This window comes from Lotus japonicus, chromosome 3 (assembly GCF_012489685.1).
Source record: "Lotus japonicus ecotype B-129 chromosome 3, LjGifu_v1.2".
Classification (NCBI taxonomy): domain Eukaryota; kingdom Viridiplantae; phylum Streptophyta; class Magnoliopsida; order Fabales; family Fabaceae; genus Lotus; species Lotus japonicus.
Genome location: NC_080043.1, coordinates 9,810,821 through 9,830,626, shown reverse-complemented (window position 1 = coordinate 9,830,626; position 19,806 = coordinate 9,810,821). Strand labels below are relative to the sequence as shown.

The 19,806-nt window shown below is 36.4% G+C and overlaps 2 protein-coding genes and 1 long non-coding RNA gene across 10 annotated transcripts; 1 reads left to right on the top strand and 2 right to left on the bottom strand.

The window, feature by feature from the left end:
* Positions 1-12: 12 nt before the first annotated feature.
* On the bottom strand, positions 13-3,885 carry LOC130748087 (uncharacterized). 8 transcript variants are annotated; one of them, XR_009022580.1, is made up of 5 exons: positions 3,456-3,885; positions 1,654-3,289; positions 1,365-1,438; positions 913-1,113; positions 13-337 (listed from the first exon to the last, which is right to left on the bottom strand). It is a non-coding gene; the product is annotated as an uncharacterized LOC130748087 (long non-coding RNA). The 8 variants fall into 8 exon arrangements; XR_009022585.1 differs by having other exon boundaries at positions 1,376-1,438; XR_009022579.1 differs by having other exon boundaries at positions 1,365-1,897; positions 3,133-3,289.
* Positions 3,886-5,576: 1,691 nt separating this feature from the next.
* On the top strand, positions 5,577-9,610 carry LOC130749094 (ER lumen protein-retaining receptor-like). The gene is made up of 6 exons (XM_057602381.1): positions 5,577-5,907; positions 6,424-6,623; positions 7,603-7,743; positions 7,820-7,900; positions 8,565-8,692; positions 9,436-9,610. The coding sequence occupies exons 1-6, from the start codon at positions 5,682-5,684 to the stop codon at positions 9,473-9,475; spliced, it is 816 nt and encodes a 271-aa protein (XP_057458364.1). The 5' UTR covers positions 5,577-5,681; the 3' UTR covers positions 9,476-9,610.
* A 343-nt stretch (positions 9,611-9,953) lies between these two features.
* On the bottom strand, positions 9,954-12,502 carry LOC130749833 (uncharacterized). Its single transcript, XM_057603196.1, has 2 exons — positions 11,415-12,502; positions 9,954-10,862 (listed from the first exon to the last, which is right to left on the bottom strand). Exons 1-2 carry the CDS (start codon positions 12,375-12,377, stop codon positions 10,350-10,352), a joined length of 1,476 nt encoding a protein of 491 aa, XP_057459179.1. The 5' UTR covers positions 12,378-12,502; the 3' UTR covers positions 9,954-10,349.
* Positions 12,503-19,806: the final 7,304 nt, after the last annotated feature.

Sequence of the window (19,806 nt, the reverse complement as noted above, 5' to 3'; positions counted from 1 at the left end):
AAACCTCCTACCTTTATGCAATATGAGAAAATAACTCATTGAATAAGTAACCAAAAATATCAACATATAGTAGCTTTAAACAAAACAAAAGACAACTTAAAGCACCATTTCATTCATAAGTTCTCCTCAGACAACCAAATGTAGAATTAATGCAGAGTAAAAAGGATGTTAGGACTTAGGAGGCACCCTTAGGCCAGTATAAGGACAATTGCTAGTCAGGCTCAGAGAAATATAAGGGGAGTATGAACACTCTTTGCTTTTCTTTTATGACAATAGTCACTGTTGCCATCGTTGCTTGTCTGTAGCAGATTCAAATTGACTTTCTCAACTGAGTTTCCTGGAATAAGATCAAAATAAAAATGAAACTACCAAGTCTTTAAATATAGCTGAAAGGGAATATGATTAATAGAGAAAGATATGGAGAATTTCACGCCTTTGGCATTATAAAAATTCTCTTAGTCATATTTTCTAAAACATTCGGATTGAGTAATCAATGGAAAAAATTATTACTTTCATTAACCACATCATGAACTCTATGTAGAACACATCTCTACAATTACTGGGATAAAGATGCTGATTCAAGAAAAATACCATGAAAATATATATTTGCTTTAGAAAGTTAAGAGAACTCTTCAAAGAACATCATGCCACAGGGTAATGTTCTAACCAATTCAGAACTGCAATAGCCAATAAATCAATAAATCTAAGTCTCAATCCATCTCAGAACCCACCACTTTATTTATGTAAAATTTATTATTCCGAGCACACAAAAATCAAACAGATTGTTCGATTTCAAATCTACAAAACTGATATGGGGAACTGATCATCGAACATCAACACATTACAAAACACACAAAGCGGACCCTTTATTCAAATCTCCCCCCCCCCCCTTCAAATAGGCAAATTAAGTACCTTTAGCCTCTGTTTTAAATCCGCATAATCTCCATTGCTTAAAATAAACTGAAGGACTCTACTTGACTTCACCTTGGATTCCCTCAAAGCCTCTGATGTTCTTCGATTGATCGGCGTACTGGTCTCTGCATTCCACCTCTTCTTCTTGGTCCACAATGTTCCTCTCTGTCCAGTATCATACATGACTTAAGGTTCGCTTGACTGAAAGAAAAGAGATCAAAATAGTGACTTTGTAAGGTTATTGCTTCTTCATCAACATTATAAGCTGCATTGCTTTGAAAAAGGCACACAGGCTCAAATAATTACAAACTAACAAAAACAAATAATTGATATTAATTAAGAAGTGGATTTTTTTTTGGGAAGAATGTTTTCACTTGTTTACATTTCTTATTAAGCTCTATGGTTCACATAAATACAAACAGTTCATGGCAGATAACTAAAATGTGACACACCTCTTGATTACCTTCCATGCCTAATCTATGTGGATCAGGATTTGTGCCAGTAACAGTGGAACCTCCTCGAGTAGCTGATCAGAACAAAAAGTTGGTGGAATAGATCAAGTTAATCATCCTCTTGTTATAAATAAAGCTAAATTAAATCTAACCTTGATAGCGTTGAAGGAAAAAGCACATGTAGGGATAGAGTAAAGGAAAAATCAAGTAGGATAAGGTGGTTAATCAGTTGTTAGCTGTCCATGTGTAAAATATGCTCTAGGAGTATTTCGTAGTGCAGAAAATAAACCTGTTCCGGAGATGGTTCCACCATCACATCCTGCACCACCTTAACTTATTCAAGAAGATAGGGTAACTGCCCATGGTAAATTATATGCAATTGCCTCTTTATCTCGATATATCTGCCCCTCCTCTCTAATTTTATCTTTCCCCTTGTCCTTTTCCCTATCTCTATAGCTTTTCCTCTCCTTTTCTGTATCTTTATGGTTCTCTTGCTCCCTTTCCTCTGCCTTATTCCTATCCCTTTCATTCAACTAAACCAACAAACATGATCGTATCAATGTAGTTTATAGGGTTGATTTAGGAAACTTTGAACAGAAATGGCAATTGAACATGTTACAAATATATAAAAGTTTGAATTCACAGGATAAAAAAAACACAGATATAAGCTTAAAAAAAAATCACTATTCATAGCTATGCTTTTTCATAAAAGATTAGGCCCTTTTATGCTTCATCTTATTCTTGTTCAATTTGTTTGTTTGTTTTTTCTCCTTTTTTGAGTGAAAATACATGGATTAATAGACCAAAGTCTTAAACCAAGATACAAAAGTTTCAAATCACCCCAACCACAAAGCATGCAACAGCTTGTCCAGTTGACAACAGACCCTTGCAGTACAATGTGAGGATGCTTGGGAAAATATCTAAGATGGATTATGTTGACCAAAAGAAAGAATATCTTAGATGAGAAAAACAATAACAATGACAGTATAATCTCAAACATAGTTGCTGTGAGTTCTATAATCCCCATGCTCCAGAGTAATGAATCATCAGGAGTAATTGTATGGTATTGCACATGAATCAAGTGTTGCACCCGATGCACAGTTTCAGATGTAAAAACTATAGAGGATTGGAAACATTGCTTAAGGGATATGCTTCTTGGTGACTGATTCAGATGTACTATTATGAAAATTGAAGAGGTTGTTGCCACATCAGGAGTATGTGGAAGATTTATGTTTAATTTGAAACATAGTTTTATTTTACACCCTGCAATTTCAAAAAAGTTGAGAGACATATACTATAAAAACAAAGACAATTTGTGCTGGAAGAGCTAGCAACAAAATATTAGAATGGTAAGACAATTTATATATACATCATATGTAAAGGCAAGTTGATATGCTATCTCAGTCTTGTTGATGAACTATATAGAAAGAAAAGAAATGAGTAGTATCCCGTAGAATGGTAGAAAACTTCGAGCACTTCTCTATAGTAATGATTCTTATTTGATGTTAGACATTGAACCATGGCATTAATAGAATTTGATTTTGAGCTCCTTCAGTTTACTGGGCTGAATCTCTAGTCTAAGGGGACATATATGTCAAAATTCATTCCTTATGGCTGACTCTCAGGTGAACCTAAAGATTTTATTAGAGAATACATGACAATGGGAATAAAAACCAACTATATAAAGTGAAATTTCATTTGAGCATAATTTGTGACTACTATGACTGGCTTAATTAAATTGAAATTGAGGGGCAAGTAAATTACATACCTGTTATGTTGCGTTTTCAACCTGTTCTGACTCTACATGGATATAAAATAGACAGAAATCTAGCTACAACTCTGGATAAAAAACGCAGGTGACCATGAATTGCGAACCGGAACACGGCAAGCGCAGGCGAACATGAAGGGTAACATTGTGTCACAACCTGAAACTCTTAAAGTTACAGTGAATGTGAGGGGGTAAAATTTCGACTGGGAAAGAATAATGGAATTTGTGATATGGGAGATAAAACCGCAGTGAGATTGAAAGTGATGGTTTTGTTAAAAAAACATGTTAATTTTGACGAACAAAACATGATAAGAAAATGTTACCTTGCGACCATGCCCAGGTCCTTCGACCTTTCTCTCAGCTTCAAAGTTTTTCAGCACAAAGTAGTCGATGTCAGAGCCGATCTCTCTGATGCGGAATTGCAGATAATCTAACGAAAGGGGGAATGCTACACATATCTAACCTGGCTATGACACGAAGGAGACATCTCAAAGGGGCGGAGTGACAGCGATTTTGGTGATGACAGCGGCCGAGAAGCATATGAGAGAATTGAGTGCTCTGCCGGAACTGATCTCTCTGATTCTATTCATCGGTTCCCTTTATACTGCAACAAAACGAATGGGGTTTGAAGAAGTGATGGAATGGAAACAGAAGCCTTGATTGCGGAACCAAAACGTAAGAATCCGAGGAGGTGGTAAAAAGAAATCGGAAATCCTAATTATGGAGCGAATGCGAGAGGGCGATCAGCAAAGGTTTGGCCAAAATCCTAAAGATGAAAAGCAATAGACGGCTGAGATTAAATTCCAATTTAATTATTTTCTAGATTTACTGAAATACCCATAGTTAAATTGTAGTTCATTTGCATTAACTTATTGAAGTACCAAATTGCCCTCCATGTTGCTAAAACTCTTCTTTTATATATATAGTATAGTATAGATAGATAGATAGATAGATATATATGTTTGTAATGTAAACATGCATTTTAAGTGTGTTGGATAAACATGCATTGTATCATTTTTGAATAAAAATAAATAGACTCTAGGAGATAATCTAGAAGAATCTTAATATTCTGAATTTAGTTGTTGTGGGGTGGTGTGGGTGAGTGCCAGGTTTGAACCCACAACATTCTAGAAGCATTGGACAGCGCAAGTAAGCCACTTCTGCTGCAGGGTTTGGCCTTAATATCATCAATTGATATTTATAAATATATGTAAAGAATAACTTACATATTACTGATATATTTTTATTGAATAATCATTTGGTAGATATTTTTATTGAATAATTATTGATAATTATAATTGTGATTAAATAATTTAATGTTCAATAGTTCGGCTCCTAAGGTTCGAACTCTCGACTTAGAGGATCAAACAATCATATATAATTACCACTGTGAGTCTGTGACCCACTGGGTGATCAAGTCAACAATTTGAAAGTGTTTAATGACATCTTAATTATTTTCTTGAATATTTTGTGGGGTTGTTAAATATTTATCAAAATATTTTATAAAATACCAAAATATATTTATATCCTATTACAAAAATTCATTCATAAAAAAATTGCTTAATTGTGGTGGGACATGCCTCATTAAAACCTTCATAGGTAAAACACATTGGGATAAAAAACCTAATGGAGGAAAAAATAAGTACACCAAAATGTACCAAAAAATATATGTTTAAAAATATTAAATTAATTTAAGATATGTTTCATAATTTACATTATTATAATTATATTTTTTATTATATACTAAAATCACATTAATTTGGAAAATTTTCATTAAATATACACGGAAATCACATTAACATTATTTTATGTCAAATTTTTTTTTTTAAAAATTAGCTACTCTCAAAATTTGAATCACACAAATTAATTTTAAAATAGAAGTAATTTTTGAAAAGTTTCCTGAAACAGAATATACTTCATCCTTTCCCTTAAATAATTAAATTTCTTATTCTTAAAACCCATTTTATTGTTAAATTTTAAATTCAAATTATTTTTTTTATTAAAAGCCTTTTTTTCTACATTGTTATAGTTTTTAAATAAGTCAACTTTGAATTTTTTCAATATTCAAACCATTATCTATATTATATTCATTAAATTCACAATTTTTTGACAAATAAAACCATAAAAATTGATGTAGCATTAAAAACTATTGGAATAGTTCAACTCATTAATATTCCCTTTATTTTATAAAGAAAAATATTAATTTTCATTTTTGCTTTTGACCCATTTCCATAGTAATGAAAATAATTTTCTTGTTCAAATAATATATAATAGTATTATATTTATTTTTATTTATTTTTTTCACAAATATTCATAATTTTTGGAAAAATTATAATATTTATCAATAAAGATAAATTAATATAAATTTGACCAATCAATTCCAAATATAAGAAATTTAATGTCACCTCATTAATATAGCCCCATTCTCTAATGCATCCCCTCTTGTTGTGAAACGCCTCTCTCATCTCTAGTCTTTGGTATTGCTCTCTCTCTGTATCCGAGCGAATACTAACACAAAGCAAATAGAGTCAATTTTTGGTGAATACACAATGGGAACAAAGGGAGACTCTCCAAAGAATATTGTGATTGGATGGTTGATGAAGCGGTCTAAGAAAGAGAAGATCATTTTGGGGGTTTTGCTTTTTGTTTGTGCTCTGGTGGCTCTGAAGTTCACTGTCAATAACCCCTACTATACCTTCATCGGCTCACAGGGAATCCATTTTGTTGGGATCATTGTCCTTATATACAAGCTTTTTTCCCTCAAAACATGCTCTGGTACGTTTCTTTTCCAATTAAATTGCATGTCAAAATGGTTGTGATTATCAACATTAATCTCATCCTTAGCTAGGTGAATATGAAAATTTGAGCTTATTAGTTTAAATTTTATATGGAATGGGCTGGTTAGCTTTGTCTGAGAAATCGGTAGTGAAGGGTGAATAATATATATATAGTCATATTCTCATCAACACAATCATATGTACTTAGCATTCATAATTGATTTGATTGCGCCAACTCCGATCCGTGGAGGAAGCTAGTTGTGGAGGTTGTGGAGGCCGGGTAGTTGTTGGGAAGGGGAGGAGGAAAAGGAAGAAAGGGGAAGAGAATGGCCAAATTAATTCTGGGGTGAGGGGTCTTATATTATACATAAATTGAAGTCTTCGTTACAATATTGTAAACAAATTATCACCTCATGGTTATGCATACAAGCATAAATGGATAGATGAACTTTAACTTTTTATGTACATTTTATACCAGTGGATCTAAAGAAAAATTCTCTAATTCTGTTTCCAGGTTTATCACTTAAGACCCAAGAGCTCACAGCGTTATTCCTAGCAACAAGATTAAGTTTTAGCACGTTGATGGATGGTGATATCTACACCGTACTAGATCTCATATCTCTCTTGTCAACGTTAGTTGTAATATGGGCGATAAGATTCAAGTTAAAGTCATCCTATGTCGAAGAGTTTGATAGCATAAAACGATCATTTGTGGTAAGTAAATAAGATTTCTTATAGACTGCATTGTGTAACTTTAGAGCATAATTTAAAACTTTGCATAATGAATATGTTTTTTTTTATATGCATAATGAATATGTTATCACTTAGAACCCCTATATTGTATTTCCTCATAACATTAGAAGTTTGATTTATGAGTTGTATATAGAGATGAAAGACACAATTAGCTAGGGGTTCTATTAGTTAGTTTGTTAGCAGTTAATTAAAGCATGTGACTCTAATCATTGAAAACAAGTTCAAAACACCTCAAAAGGGATATATTTAAGTACCACAAACATTATGTAATGTAGCCTCTCAAAGAAAATTTGTGTCCTCCTGCAAACTGGATTATTGAGATATAAACTTTCGAATTTTCTCCCACCCTTGAACTAGTATATATAGTTATGCAATGATATAACTTGTTTGAGAAGACAATTAAGGCCCTTCGCAACAATAAGGAAAAGAAAGGGAGCCATAAGATCCATTGTCTTAGACCTTTTCCCAAACAAGGATTCTTGACCTATTTAGAAGAGAGGAGGTGAGGAAAAGACTTTGAGGAGGGTGTAATAGAGTTTTCATATTTTCATATATACTCTAAAAATTCCCCCTTTTTAAAATCTCCCAAACTATAGAAGAGTTTCTCGTAAAACTTCCCCTACTATTTCTCCCTTCAAAAATCAACTCACAAGCATACTCTTAAGTCCAAATTAGGGGCAATCTGCCTCAACACTGATGCTAAATCGGCTGTAGCATAGCAATTTTGACTTGTTAAAATCGGCTTTTAGCATACACTAATGACTGCTTTTCTTGTTTTTATTTGGTAAAGGACTGCATTTCTTGTATTGTATACACATGCTTAAAGAGTTGTGTGTTAGTTTTTTTTTTGAAGGTCAAAAGCTAGAGCTAGCATAATTTTTGTCATTTTTCATTGCATGCACATATAATAACAATAACATTTGTTGTCTGTGTAATCTAGGTGGTACCCGTTGCAATTCTTGCAGTCCTAATCCACCCGGATTCAGGTTATTTTCCCGTATCTCGAATCTTGTGGGCATTTAGTTTGTATATGGAAGCTGTTTCAGTTCTTCCTCAACTTCGTTTTATGCAAAATGCAAAGGTATGCCCCCTAGACTTTTTTTAATAAAAAAATCAATTCCTTAAAGAGTATGTTGTATAACTCTGGTATTTTCTAGATGGTTGAAACATTTACAGGATATTATGTATTTGCACTTGGGGTTTCAAGATTCTTACAATTGGGTCATTGGATTATTCAGGTGATGATATCAATTTTCTCTCTCCATAGTTTGTTATATTCCTCCTATATTATTATATATTTCTTAGAAGCAAACATTTACCAAAACCATTGCTAGTATTTAAAAAGAAAAAATGAAACATGAATTTGTAAGAATAGTTTTATAAAATATATTTGTGTCCATTCATTTACGACAACACAAATAATACTCACTATAGTGTATCTAAATTTTATATATCCATATTGGTACTATATTTGTAATTCTTCAATTATATATCATTGCATTCTTTATCAATAAAATCTGTAGCTAAAGTTACATTTTATATAGACAAAATGTAAACCTAGCTAGTTAGGTACAGGTCGGCCCAAGGGTCAAGCCACCCAAGCAAGGGCTTTAAGTTTTCAATTTTTTTTTTAACATAATGAAAAAGGCCTCCAAATTGTTTTTACTAAGTAAAAAATGTCTCAAAAATTTTAATAAGTAAATATTTCTTTAGATAAAAAGACCACTTTAAAATTTGTTTAAGCCTTATTTAATGTTAGGCCGTCCTGGTTAGGGATCATAATTTTAGTAGTCTACAAGGATGATTTTGTTTTTTTCTTTTCCATGATGTCTACCTTTTTTTACCAACTCTTGATAGGAATACACTGAATCATTTCTTATTAATAATTTCAAATCTTTTTAGATATACGAAACTCGAGGGGAATATTTTTTTCTTGTTGGGCATGGTAACTACTGGTTATTCGCATCTTTTTTCTCGGAGATGGTTCAATCATTTATTTTGGCAGACTTTTGTTACTACTACATGAAGAGGTACGTGCTCCAATTTTTTTCCTTTTCTATTGTCATCTTTTCTTGCCAACATGTGTAAATATGTTTTCAATCTTTATTTGATTTTAATTTTTTCACAAGATTAAGAAATATTTATCTTACCATATAAGTTGAAGTGAATTGGATGTTTGTGATATGACTATTTTTGAAAAACTTCTACTTGGACGCTCACAAGAATACACGCTTGCTCAGAAAAATAGTTACACAATTAAAAAAAAATTGTTCTGGAACCTTGTAGCTTTACTCATTTGTATTTCTTAGTCTCTTAGCTTTCTTTGCTGCTTTACTGCTATAGTTTTCTTTGCTGCTATAGCTTTCTTCTCCCCTCTTTCTTTAATTATTGTATCTCATGGGTGGCACCCCTTGTGCCTATTTATATCATTTCTTTGGCTTACCAAAAAAAATGTACACATAATTGATTGAGTATTTGGTGCAGTATAAACCTATTCACACCAAATCCACCCACATGATATAAAAGAAAATGAGAAATATAATATGTGGTGTGATAGAAAATGAATAGAGAAAAAAAGTTGAAATTGACATTAAAAAAAGTTTGGTATATATAAAAAAACAATTAGAAAAGTAAAGGAGTTAAAATGAAGAAAATAATTTTTTTTATATAAGCGAAGAAAAGAAATATAAAATAATGGCAAGATCATGTGAAATATGAATTTTTTTTGTATTTGAATCATTACTCATATTTTCTTTGCTTTGCTTTTTTCCAGCTTCATTCAAGGTCAACTTTTAAGGAAGATGCCTATTTAAGGATCTCAACTTTCTGGTGTACAACGTGCTAGTTATGAGCTAAGCACATAATAACAATGTTTGAGGCTATTTATTCTACTATTTCCGGACCATATATTAGCTCTTCCTCTTTTCTCATTTGAACAAGGTTTATTACATGCAACACATAAAATATTTTTCAAAATGTCACTTATTATATATAAATTTCAAAATAGAATATTGACCGTGGTTCTAATTCTCAGATTTATCATAGTCACACACCAGATCATTGACTAGGCGATCGATCAGCTAATAATTAAAGATTAAAAAATTTCTAAGACTAATTTTCTATCTAAGAAACATCCATTTTGTAAATGAGAAAAAGTTTGGTCCAACTCTTAACCCTTTTAATACGTCCTTAAATGTGTAAATGAGAAAAAGTTTGGTCCAACTCTTAACCCTTCATTCGCGATGAATTCTCTTTGGCCATTCAATTTAAACTAATTTTAGAGAAACAGAGTACCATACAAGTAGTTATATTCCCCAAACGTATAACATACATGGTTTTTGCAAGTTTCCTAGGTGCTAAACTGTGAACTAGCTTAAGAATTAAGATATTGTGAAAGCATGTGGACTACTTACTTAATGACTTAATATAATGTTAAATTTGTTTGAATTCAAACAACACTTGCTAAAACTACACGCTAAGCCCCCTTTTTTTTTGCTGCAATTAATTTAATATTTGTTAGATAAAAAAAAATTAAAGTGAGGGATGGTGGCTAATCACTCAAATACATTTTCCTCACTTCACAAAAGCGTTAGGGAAGGCTAGAAACTGCAACGTTTGAGTTATATATGAGGTTATGCTTCACTCGACCATTCCCTGCGAGTATGTAAATTACCAACCTTCACAAAATTAAATCGAAGGTTGGTATTTACAGAACTGCTCTTCATGCTTTGCACTTGATATGCAAAGAAAAAGTCTTTCATAAGAGGCTACCATCTTTGTAGCTGTAAACAATTGCAAGCCTCTCTGTCTAGCAACTTGACCTTTCTTGTACAGAACATCCCTGCCACCAATCCATAACTCATACATGGCCTTCTTAAGAGCACTCACTGTTGGTGAAAATGTATAACCCATCTCAGTGCTAACAATTACAGACCCTGAAATGCTAGCAAGCCTTGTACCCATTACTGGCTTACCACTTAGCATGGCTTCCAACAGAGTGTGATCTAAACCTTGTGCTCGCAAAGTGGGGTTTACAAAAATATCAATAGCATTGTAAAATGAGGCCAGTTCAGCTTGTTCAAGGGGTCCCAAAACGAATATATTATTAGCCCCAAGTTCTCTGTATCTTGCAGCCCAAGGGCCATCTCCAGCAACCAAAACCATGCTACTCTCTTGGAATGTGCTATTTTCTGCAATTAACTGTTTGACAAATTTAGATACAGTGTCTAATTACAACATGATATGTGAGTTAGAAAAGGGAAGTTGAGGAAATTATAACATGGATCAAAATCATGTCTCTAGCTATTTGGTATTCCTTTCCATGTCCCACTTAAAATTTGTGCTATACCTTTTAATAATGCATTTTTTTAATGTACATAATTTGATTGGTGCGACGAAGAATTATATTGAAAATAAGCACAGAAGATCTTAGTCCGCTATCAGATCAATAAATATTAAAAACTGATATGAGTTGGCCAATAAGATTATCTATAAAACAGAAAAATTCTAGCAATACTCTCTCTAATAGCCTTTTCAATACTCTTGTTAATTGTTTGAAATTCATGTGGAACCACTAAAAATGTAGGTTCCACCTTCAATTTAGTCGGACAAACATAAATTTAACCAATAGAATGAAGAGTATTGAAAAGAGAGTGTTACGAAGTGAGACAACCTTTAAAAAAAGTGGCAGTTTAGAGTTTTGATTATCTACAAAGTAAGTAAGAAGTGTAGTCAAATTTTGCCATTAATTACCTGCTTCAAAGCTTCAAACATCAACGGGTGCCCCTTGTCCCTGACCAACCTCCCTGCCAAACCTATGACAAATGACTTAGAATCTGGAATTCCATGCCTCTGCTTGAACTCCTTTCCCTTGGAAACATCTGGCTTGAAAACTTGTTGGTCTACACCATTAAGAATGATATGGACCCTTTCTTCTGGAATCATGTACACCCTCTTTAGGATATCCCCAGCGTGATCACTAGTTGCAACATGATGCGCATATCTCGGAAAGAACTTGACCTCTTCAACAACCTTATTCATAGCTCTTTCTTTCAGCACTGCTGCAGCATTTGACTCTGGTTCCTGGGGTGTTCTTAGAAGCTCTTGAATGATGTCAGAATGAATGGTCTCATATGCAATCCCATGCCAAGATACAGCCAGATTAGCTACAAATCGAGATCGGGTATGCCTAAGTCCAACACTCTCGGTGTGCACAATGTCAAATGGTTTACCTGTTGAGTTCTGTCCTTGAAACTGCTCCCAGATTAAAGCTTGGTCAAGGTAACCAGCTGGTGTTGGCTTGGAGAAGTGAAAATGCAAGTTGTCCACCAATATTGAATGGTTCGAGAAAGAGGGATCTGAAGAAGTGAAAATGTGAAGTTCATGACCTCTTTTGGCAAGGGCTAGGTGGAGTGTCTGAGCATGGCGTTCAAGCCCCCCAGCATGAGATCTCTGTGGCCATTTCCTCACAAAAAGTGCAATCTTAAGAAACTTTGCAGGTGGATCTGAGGGAAAGTTAAGGTGGTTCCAAGCAAAAGGGTATGAAAGGAGGTTAATTGGTTGGTTTTTCTTTGGTACTATCATTTGGTAAGGTGAATAACACTGGCTGCAGCAATGATTCCAAGAGGGATATAACATGATAGAGCAAATGGAAAAGATGATAATGAGGTAGCAGAAATATCGAAAGCTGAATACAGAACTTCGATCCCTTGCCATGGATATGTTTGACTTGGGGGAATGAATATAAAAGGTGAGAGCTAGATAACTTATAGTAAGTTGGTAACTTAATCTATAAGCGATAGATATGCCCAAACTATATATTTCTAACAGTAATTCTGATGCCCCAAGGAGAGCTGCCATATCAATCTCTTGACACTCCCATTTCATAGTCCAAATTTCAAGCAAATAAATAATGGAGCTGTTGCATAATAAAATAATAGGACTAGTACTTTGGTCCGAGGAATTCCTACGCATTATGAGAACAAATTAAAAATTCTTAATTGAAGTAATATCTAAGGTTGACAAAATCGCGAGTCAACTCGTAGAATCGTACGATTCAACGATGTTACAAGGCCCCTATGTGTTGAATCGGTAGTAGAATCGCTATCGAGTAGAATCGGGTGAAATCGTCGTTGTTACGGGTAGAATCGTAGAATCACGGGTCGTCGCCGATTCTACTTTCTGGATTATGGAGAAAGATTTTGATGAAAACAATGAAGACTTGGATGTGGACAACTTTGATTTTGAAACTCTAAATGAAAATGAGAATGAGAGTTTGGATATAGAGATTCTAGAGCAATAAAACCATGGTGAATGTGAAGATGAAGAAGAAAATGAAGATGAAGAAAATGAAGATGAAGTTGAATGGAATGATGATTATATGGATGTTAGTTTGAATGAATTGCTTAGCCTACATTAGAGCTTTTAAAGAGATTTTTATTTTATGTTAAGGTATTTTGTATGCAAATATATGAATTTATATGCATATAATATATTTATATATTTGTGAAATCGTAGCGTCCCTGCTACGTTTATACGAGTTTACGATTTTGCACCACATTTCTCGTCCTACGTAGAATCGCGATTCTGTCAACCTTGGTAATATCTACCATTATAGGATAATATTTAATTTGTTATTTACAATGCTATGTATGTATAAACATTGAGGAGACACACTTCAAGTACACCGTACACCCTACCCCTCTTTATTTCTTTCCAGGCTTGCATTTACCACACAAATTCCAAAATAATATCCATGTGCAGCCCCATGCCCAGTTAACGTTAGAGCATCTCCAATGGTAGGAACTTATTTTGGGACTTTACTCATTTTTTGTGGGCCCAGATTGCCACATAGGATTTAAGACACTCATAAGGTCTCTATGCACATTTCACTCTAGTGGTTGAGATCTTATTATACTTTTGACCGGGCCCACAATACCCAATATATTTATATTATTTATTTCCCTCCTTATTTTTCACTTTGGTTATGGTATTGGAGGAGAGAGAAAAAAATATTATTTTATTTAAGATCCCACATTTGAGAGTACCTGAGCTAAGGCACGGATCTTAGCTTTTGCTAAGATCTCATGCCATGTAAGATAGCTCCAATGGTGAGATCTAATAAGATCCGGATCTTATTTTAAGATCTCAAAATAATGACTCCATTGGAGATGCTCTAAGGCAATGTTGCCATCCCGTAGCAACCCCTGCACATATACAATCGGACAACGCGACCGTCCAGTGACGTATTCAGGAACTAGGCATTTTGCTCCACCCTGGAATCAAGGGACCTATGTGGCAATCCCTATGGTTAGCGATATAATGTGATTTGGGCTTAGAGGTACTCAATTCTAACAGATGACAGTTGTTCTACATCTCCATGAAGATGTGGAATCTCTCCCATTTCTATCTTCTACACCTTGCCCCAACAACCTTGCAAATACTAGACATATTTTAAAGTCACCTACATTCGAGTTGTACATATAGGAGAAACTTATGCTCGGGAGAACCTTAACGGTTTCCAGAATGAAATGAGTTGTCTCAGCGCCTCTTGTCACACTAAAATAATACACGCTTTGCAAAGTAAGTGCACTATATTGTTAAAGTAATATAGAATTGTAAGTCTCACTTATTGAATCTAAGGGACTAGATAACGAATTAGGATCAGGCTTGTTTCACATAATAGGCTTGGTTAAAGATCATCGAAAAAGACAAGTCAGAGTCATGGGTCCATCTTGTAGTTGACCGTTGTTCTATTGTAGATATAGGATTTTCTTCATTGTAATAACGGTTCGCAAACTTAAACTCATAAAACCATTTGTACTCAGTTTGCCCGAGTAACTATGACTGAAGAAGCAACTCTGGGATTCATTTGAATATGCGTTTGTTAGAACCTTACACTTTTAATACAATGTTGCTTTTCAATGCTTTTTCAATTCATGTTCTTTCATGTTTCTTTAAATTTAATTTTAAGTGTTGTGATTACATTTTATGTCCTTTTTTTTTTTACATAGATTACATTTTATGTTCTTATTTATACATTAAGTTCTTATTACAATTCATATTGTTGTTTATTGATTTTCTGCAAATATCTGGAGAAAATCCATAGGAAATGGCGAAAATTTTAGTAGTATCTATGTCTTTTTCCATAAGTTTTTTCTCTCATACTATAATTAGTACCTAGGTGTAGAGCCAAGATCTTTAACGCTACGATCCTCGACACCGGTGTCAGGAAGATGGTTTCTCGACAGAAAGGACCATGATGGGGCTTGAGGCTCATCAAGTAACATCCCCCAAAGTCAAGGAAGTAAGGGAAAATTCGACAATTCGACAAACTCAGCGAAGGAAGCAGTTACCGAGTGGTGGGCAATTATCAGCACGTGTGCATATCCACGATGCCACGAATGGCGGCGGTTACCCATGATTCAAGGCCACCCACGTCGCAAACAAACAATTAAAGTCACGTGCTCAAAGCTACCGGCTGAACGTGGGGCAAGGCGCCAAAATTCAAACCCACGAAGCCATCATGCGATGAAGGACAACCGCCAAGAACGTGGGGGAAGAAAGGAGCACTATAAATACGAGAAGAATCATCAGGAAAAGGGTTCCCAACTCAACTCTAAAAAATCACCAGAAAGCTCAAATGTCCACATCAATGAGACTCAAGGAGCAAGACGTGATGATGGAGGAGTACGTTACAGAACCAGTTGTTTAGTTTTCTTGCATTTAAGCTTGTCAACTATCAGTCCTATTGTGTAGTTTCTTGTTGAAATCTACGTTTCCTGTTGTTTTCATTTCTCTTTGTTACTATTTGATCTTCGTGTAATCGATCTGTGTTTAATGAAATTCAGTCTCGTTCAAATTGCTCATTGTTGTCGAAAAATATCAACTCACACACAACACTTTGGCAAAACGTTTTCTCAAAAGGACCCTGAATCTAAACTTCCTTTAGTCGAACTAAGAAGATATTTGTTTACCAAAAACCACCGTAAACAAATTGGCACGCCCGGTGGGACCGTTTTTGTGAAAACTAAGTTTTACAGAAGCGTTTTGTGTGTTTGGTTTGTTGCATGCTATTTGGTATTTGTTACTTGCCTTGATTGTGATTTACGTTTTATATGCACCTGAGAAGTGGTAAGACTGTAAGTATGGCAAGCAATCGAGGAAGAACCTCCCCCCAAGGATCTAACGTGGGCAATCAGAGCAGCCCCGGGGGAAGTAGCGGTAACAATAATGAAGAAGTATCTACCGGGATGGGGCCTGGCACCACTATGCCAACCCAGAACTTGGCAACTTCTGCAGTTGCAGAAATGCCTGTGTCTACATCAGTGCAGGCACAAATTGTTCCAACGGTTACAAGGGGAGACATACCTTATGGTATGCCTACATCTATAATGCAGGGCGTACAGGGCACGTATTCGACTTTCCCCGAGAATGTTCCCCCATTTAGCATACCCCCCTTTGGGGCAAATGGGACAATGTTGAACTTAGGAAGTCGAGTTAGTCCTACCGGCCCTATTCTTGGGTCCAGTTCACAAATTTATTTGTCTACAGGTATGAACACTGGTTCACTTCAAGCCATTACGCAACAAGTAGATGATAGTAACCATGAAATGGTTAACATGCTATCTCGCCAAATAGGTGAAATAATTAACCCCGTGCTCCAGAATAATAATGCCAATAATCAGCATTTGGCACGTCAGATGGATCGTTTGGCTACAGCCTTGGGGGCACCAGTCGAAATCCAACCGGCACCAGGGGTTAATCAAATCTCATTGCCTAACCATGTCCCCGCTCCTGTGCGCTATCAAGCGCCACAACACCAAGATATGGGGGCAAACCCTTTGTTTAGGGGAAACGAGGCAGTGCAACCACCATTGCAAAATGTGTATATGGTGAATAGGGATGAACACGCTGATGGTGTGCTGGAACGAATTCGACACCAGAACGCGGGGGGGGGGGGGGGGCAACAAAATGTTGCTGCTGTAGTGGAACAATTGTTGAACCAACATGGCTTCAACGTGGGTTTCGCGAATAGACCCCATTTTTGTCAGCCTTTACAGAAGAAGTTCTCGAATCTAAACTTCCTCGAGGTTGGAAGGTCCCCAAGTTCACTAAGTTCTCTGGGGATTCAGGAGAGTCTACTGTAGAACACATAGCCAGGTACCAGATCGAAGCAGGGGACTTAGCCATTAATGAAAATTTAAAAATGAAGTACTTCCCAAGTTCTTTAACTAAGAATGCGTTTACCTGGTTCACCACCCTCGCCCCAATGTCAGTCCATACATGGGCCCAATTGGAAAGAATTTTCCATGAACAATTCTTTAGGGGAGAGTGCAAGGTGAGCTTGAAGGATTTGGCTAGTGTCAAAAGAAAGACAGCAGAGTCCATTAATGATTATCTAAACAGGTTTAGGATGCTTAAATCTCGATGTTTCACTCATGTCCCTGAACATGAGCTAGTCGTCTTAGCCGCTGGTGGTCTAGAGTATTCTATTAGAAAGAAAATCGATACTCAATATATTCGAGATATGTCCCTACTCGCAGACAGAGTGAGGCACATCGAATTACTAAAGGCTGAAAAGTCTGAAGAAAAGGCCAAGACTACTAAGTGGCCAAAGAAGGAAAAAGTAGCGTACATAGACACTGACCCAGTGTGTCAAAGTCTGTGTATTTATCGAGAAGTCCCTGCAGACGTCGACATAAATGATGTCAATCTGGCTGAGCTCCAGCCAGACGATCCTTACGTTTGTAAAGCATTGAAACCATATGAAAACAAACTTGGGGAAGAAAACCCCAAGAACACCATTCCTGCCGTGAAAACTTATACTTTTGATGTGACCAAATGTGATGCAATTTATGATATACTTGTGTCTGATGGTTTGCTTGTGGTCCCCAAAGACCAAAAGCTTCCTTCTCCTGAACAAAGGAAAGGGAAGAAGTATTGTAAATATCACAACTTTTCGGTCATTGGACCTCACAGTGTGTTCGTTTCAGGGACCTTGTGCAGGGGGCATTGGATTCAGGGAGACTCAAGTATGATGAGAAAGCTAAAGGCCAAATGAAGATTGACTCTGACCCGTTGCAGGTAGCTGAGACCAACTATGTGGAACCTTTCTATATTGACATGGTCGATATTTCTGAAAAGCTAGATCTGGGCCTGACACTCGGGGAAGCGAAGGAGGAAAACACTGTTGTCGAGGAGTCAGAGGTCGAGAAAGAGGTGAGCTTAGATGAAGTTTACCCCAAGGCCGGAGAAACTCTTGTTGAATTTCTATCCCGGAGCAAAGATGGCGAGAAAGAAGTCATGCTGTGCCATCGATGCAGCGCCGTCTTCGACAAGTCTGCAGCCAAAGCCTACCAAGATTCTGAAATGAAAAAACATTATCAGAAGAAAGCGCATGTGTCTAGAAGGCTGAAGTATCCCCACGAAGAGTGGGTCGAGAGAGGCCAGGAACTCGATGGCCATAAAGGCCAGAAGTTAAGAGGCAAGGATAAGACTTATGTCCCTGATGCTGGATTACCAAAAAACCAATGGTTCAGGCCAGCACCTCCAAGGCCAAAACAACACCACAAGTGGCAGAAAATCGACTTGGGCCAGGGATCTTCTTACATCAACAACTCTCGCGTGTCGCGAAGCTACTTCTATGGCTCTGGGAACTACTATGTTCCTGAGCAAATGACCAGAACTCAGTTTAGACGTTTTGAAAGGGAAAGAGGTGGCAAGTTCCGTTCACTATGGGACATAAAGCCAGAAAGACAACCCTCGCAATGAACCTAGCGTGGCGTCGATTATCAATCAGCTGGACCACGCCATCAAACAGGGAACAACTGTGCCACCAAACCCGGCCAAGGAAAAAGGAAAAGATGTTGTTGAAGACGAAGATGAAGACATGCTCGAAGATTTCGACGACAGTGATGGAGAAGACCTCAACATCATCTGCATAGTGTCTATCTTGCCTGCCGAATTTGATAGAATCTCAGAGGTTACAGAAAGCGAGGTAGACTACTATGTCAAAGAAGAGCCAGATGATAACCCTTTGTGTTACTACGTGATGCAAAAAGGGTCTGTCGAAGATGAGAGAGGTATTTTCCAAAGGCCAACAGAACAGATGAAGAGCCACTTGAAGCCACTATTCGTTTGGGCTAAAGTCGAAGAGAAAGGAGTTAACAAAGTCCTTGTCGACGGAGGAGCTGCAATCAATCTGATGCCTAAGTTTATGCTCAAAAAGTTGGGCAAAACTGAAGCAGACCTAATTCCTCATGATATGGTACTTTCCGATTATGAAGGAAAGACGGGCTCTTCCTTGGGGGCAATCATGCTGAACATAACTGTAGGAACGGTGGCCCGCTCCACATTGTTCATTGTGGTCCCTTTAAAGGCCAATTACAATTTGCTGCTAGGGAGAGAATGGATTCATGGCGTGGGAGCAGTGCCCTCAACTTTGCACCAACGTATATCCATTTGGAAATCAGATGGGGTCGTCGAAAATGTGCAAGCAGATCAAAGCTACTACTTAGCAGAGACAAGTTACGTTGGCAAGAAGAATTTCGAGAAGAGCTTAGCCACAATTGCTCCTTTGGACACAGTGGCCAATCAATATTTCAATCCATACTCAGAGTATTCAGTGACATTGGATCCCATCCGGGGGTTGAACCTCAATGAAGCTTGCAAACCTGATGCCATGAGCGGATGACACAGCTGATAAGTGCTCATTTTACGTATATTTGAATATCATTTTAAGCACTTATTTGACTTGTATGCTTGCATTTTTTATCATTTTATCCCCAAAGTAATTGATTTAGTAAGTACTTAGTTTTAACTTAGAAATAATATAAATATTATATATTTCATGAGCTTAACTTGGACTTTTGATGCAGGGAAGATATTCATGAAGAATCCAAGTTTAAAGAGAAAATTGATTATTTAGAGTTGCAGAGCGCTGAGCACCCAAGTAGCTAAAGAAACCCAATGCTGAAGGAAGCAGGGCACCCGGCGGCCTCTGATGAGCGCCCAACACCCTGTGGCCGCCTCAAACACATATAAAAGGCCAGAAATCAGATTTTTGAAGGATCTCTCCTATTCTCTTCGATTTTCTCCTAATTTTGGCACCATAACAAAGCAAGGGAACTGGGCTTCATGGAGG

Coding starts and splice junctions, on each gene's coding strand:
- LOC130749094 (XM_057602381.1), top strand. CDS start 5,682: ATGGGAACAAAGGGAGACTCTCCAAAGAATATTGTGATTGGATGGTTG. Junction 5,908..6,423: donor TTCCCTCAAAACATGCTCTG/GTACGTTTCTTT, acceptor TTCTGTTTCCAG/GTTTATCACTTAAGACCCAA. Junction 7,901..8,564: donor TGGGTCATTGGATTATTCAG/GTGATGATATCA, acceptor AAATCTTTTTAG/ATATACGAAACTCGAGGGGA.
- LOC130749833 (XM_057603196.1), bottom strand. CDS start 12,377: ATGGCAAGGGATCGAAGTTCTGTATTCAGCTTTCGATATTTCTGCTAC. Junction 10,863..11,414: donor TGTTTGAAGCTTTGAAGCAG/GTAATTAATGGC, acceptor TTTGTCAAACAG/TTAATTGCAGAAAATAGCAC.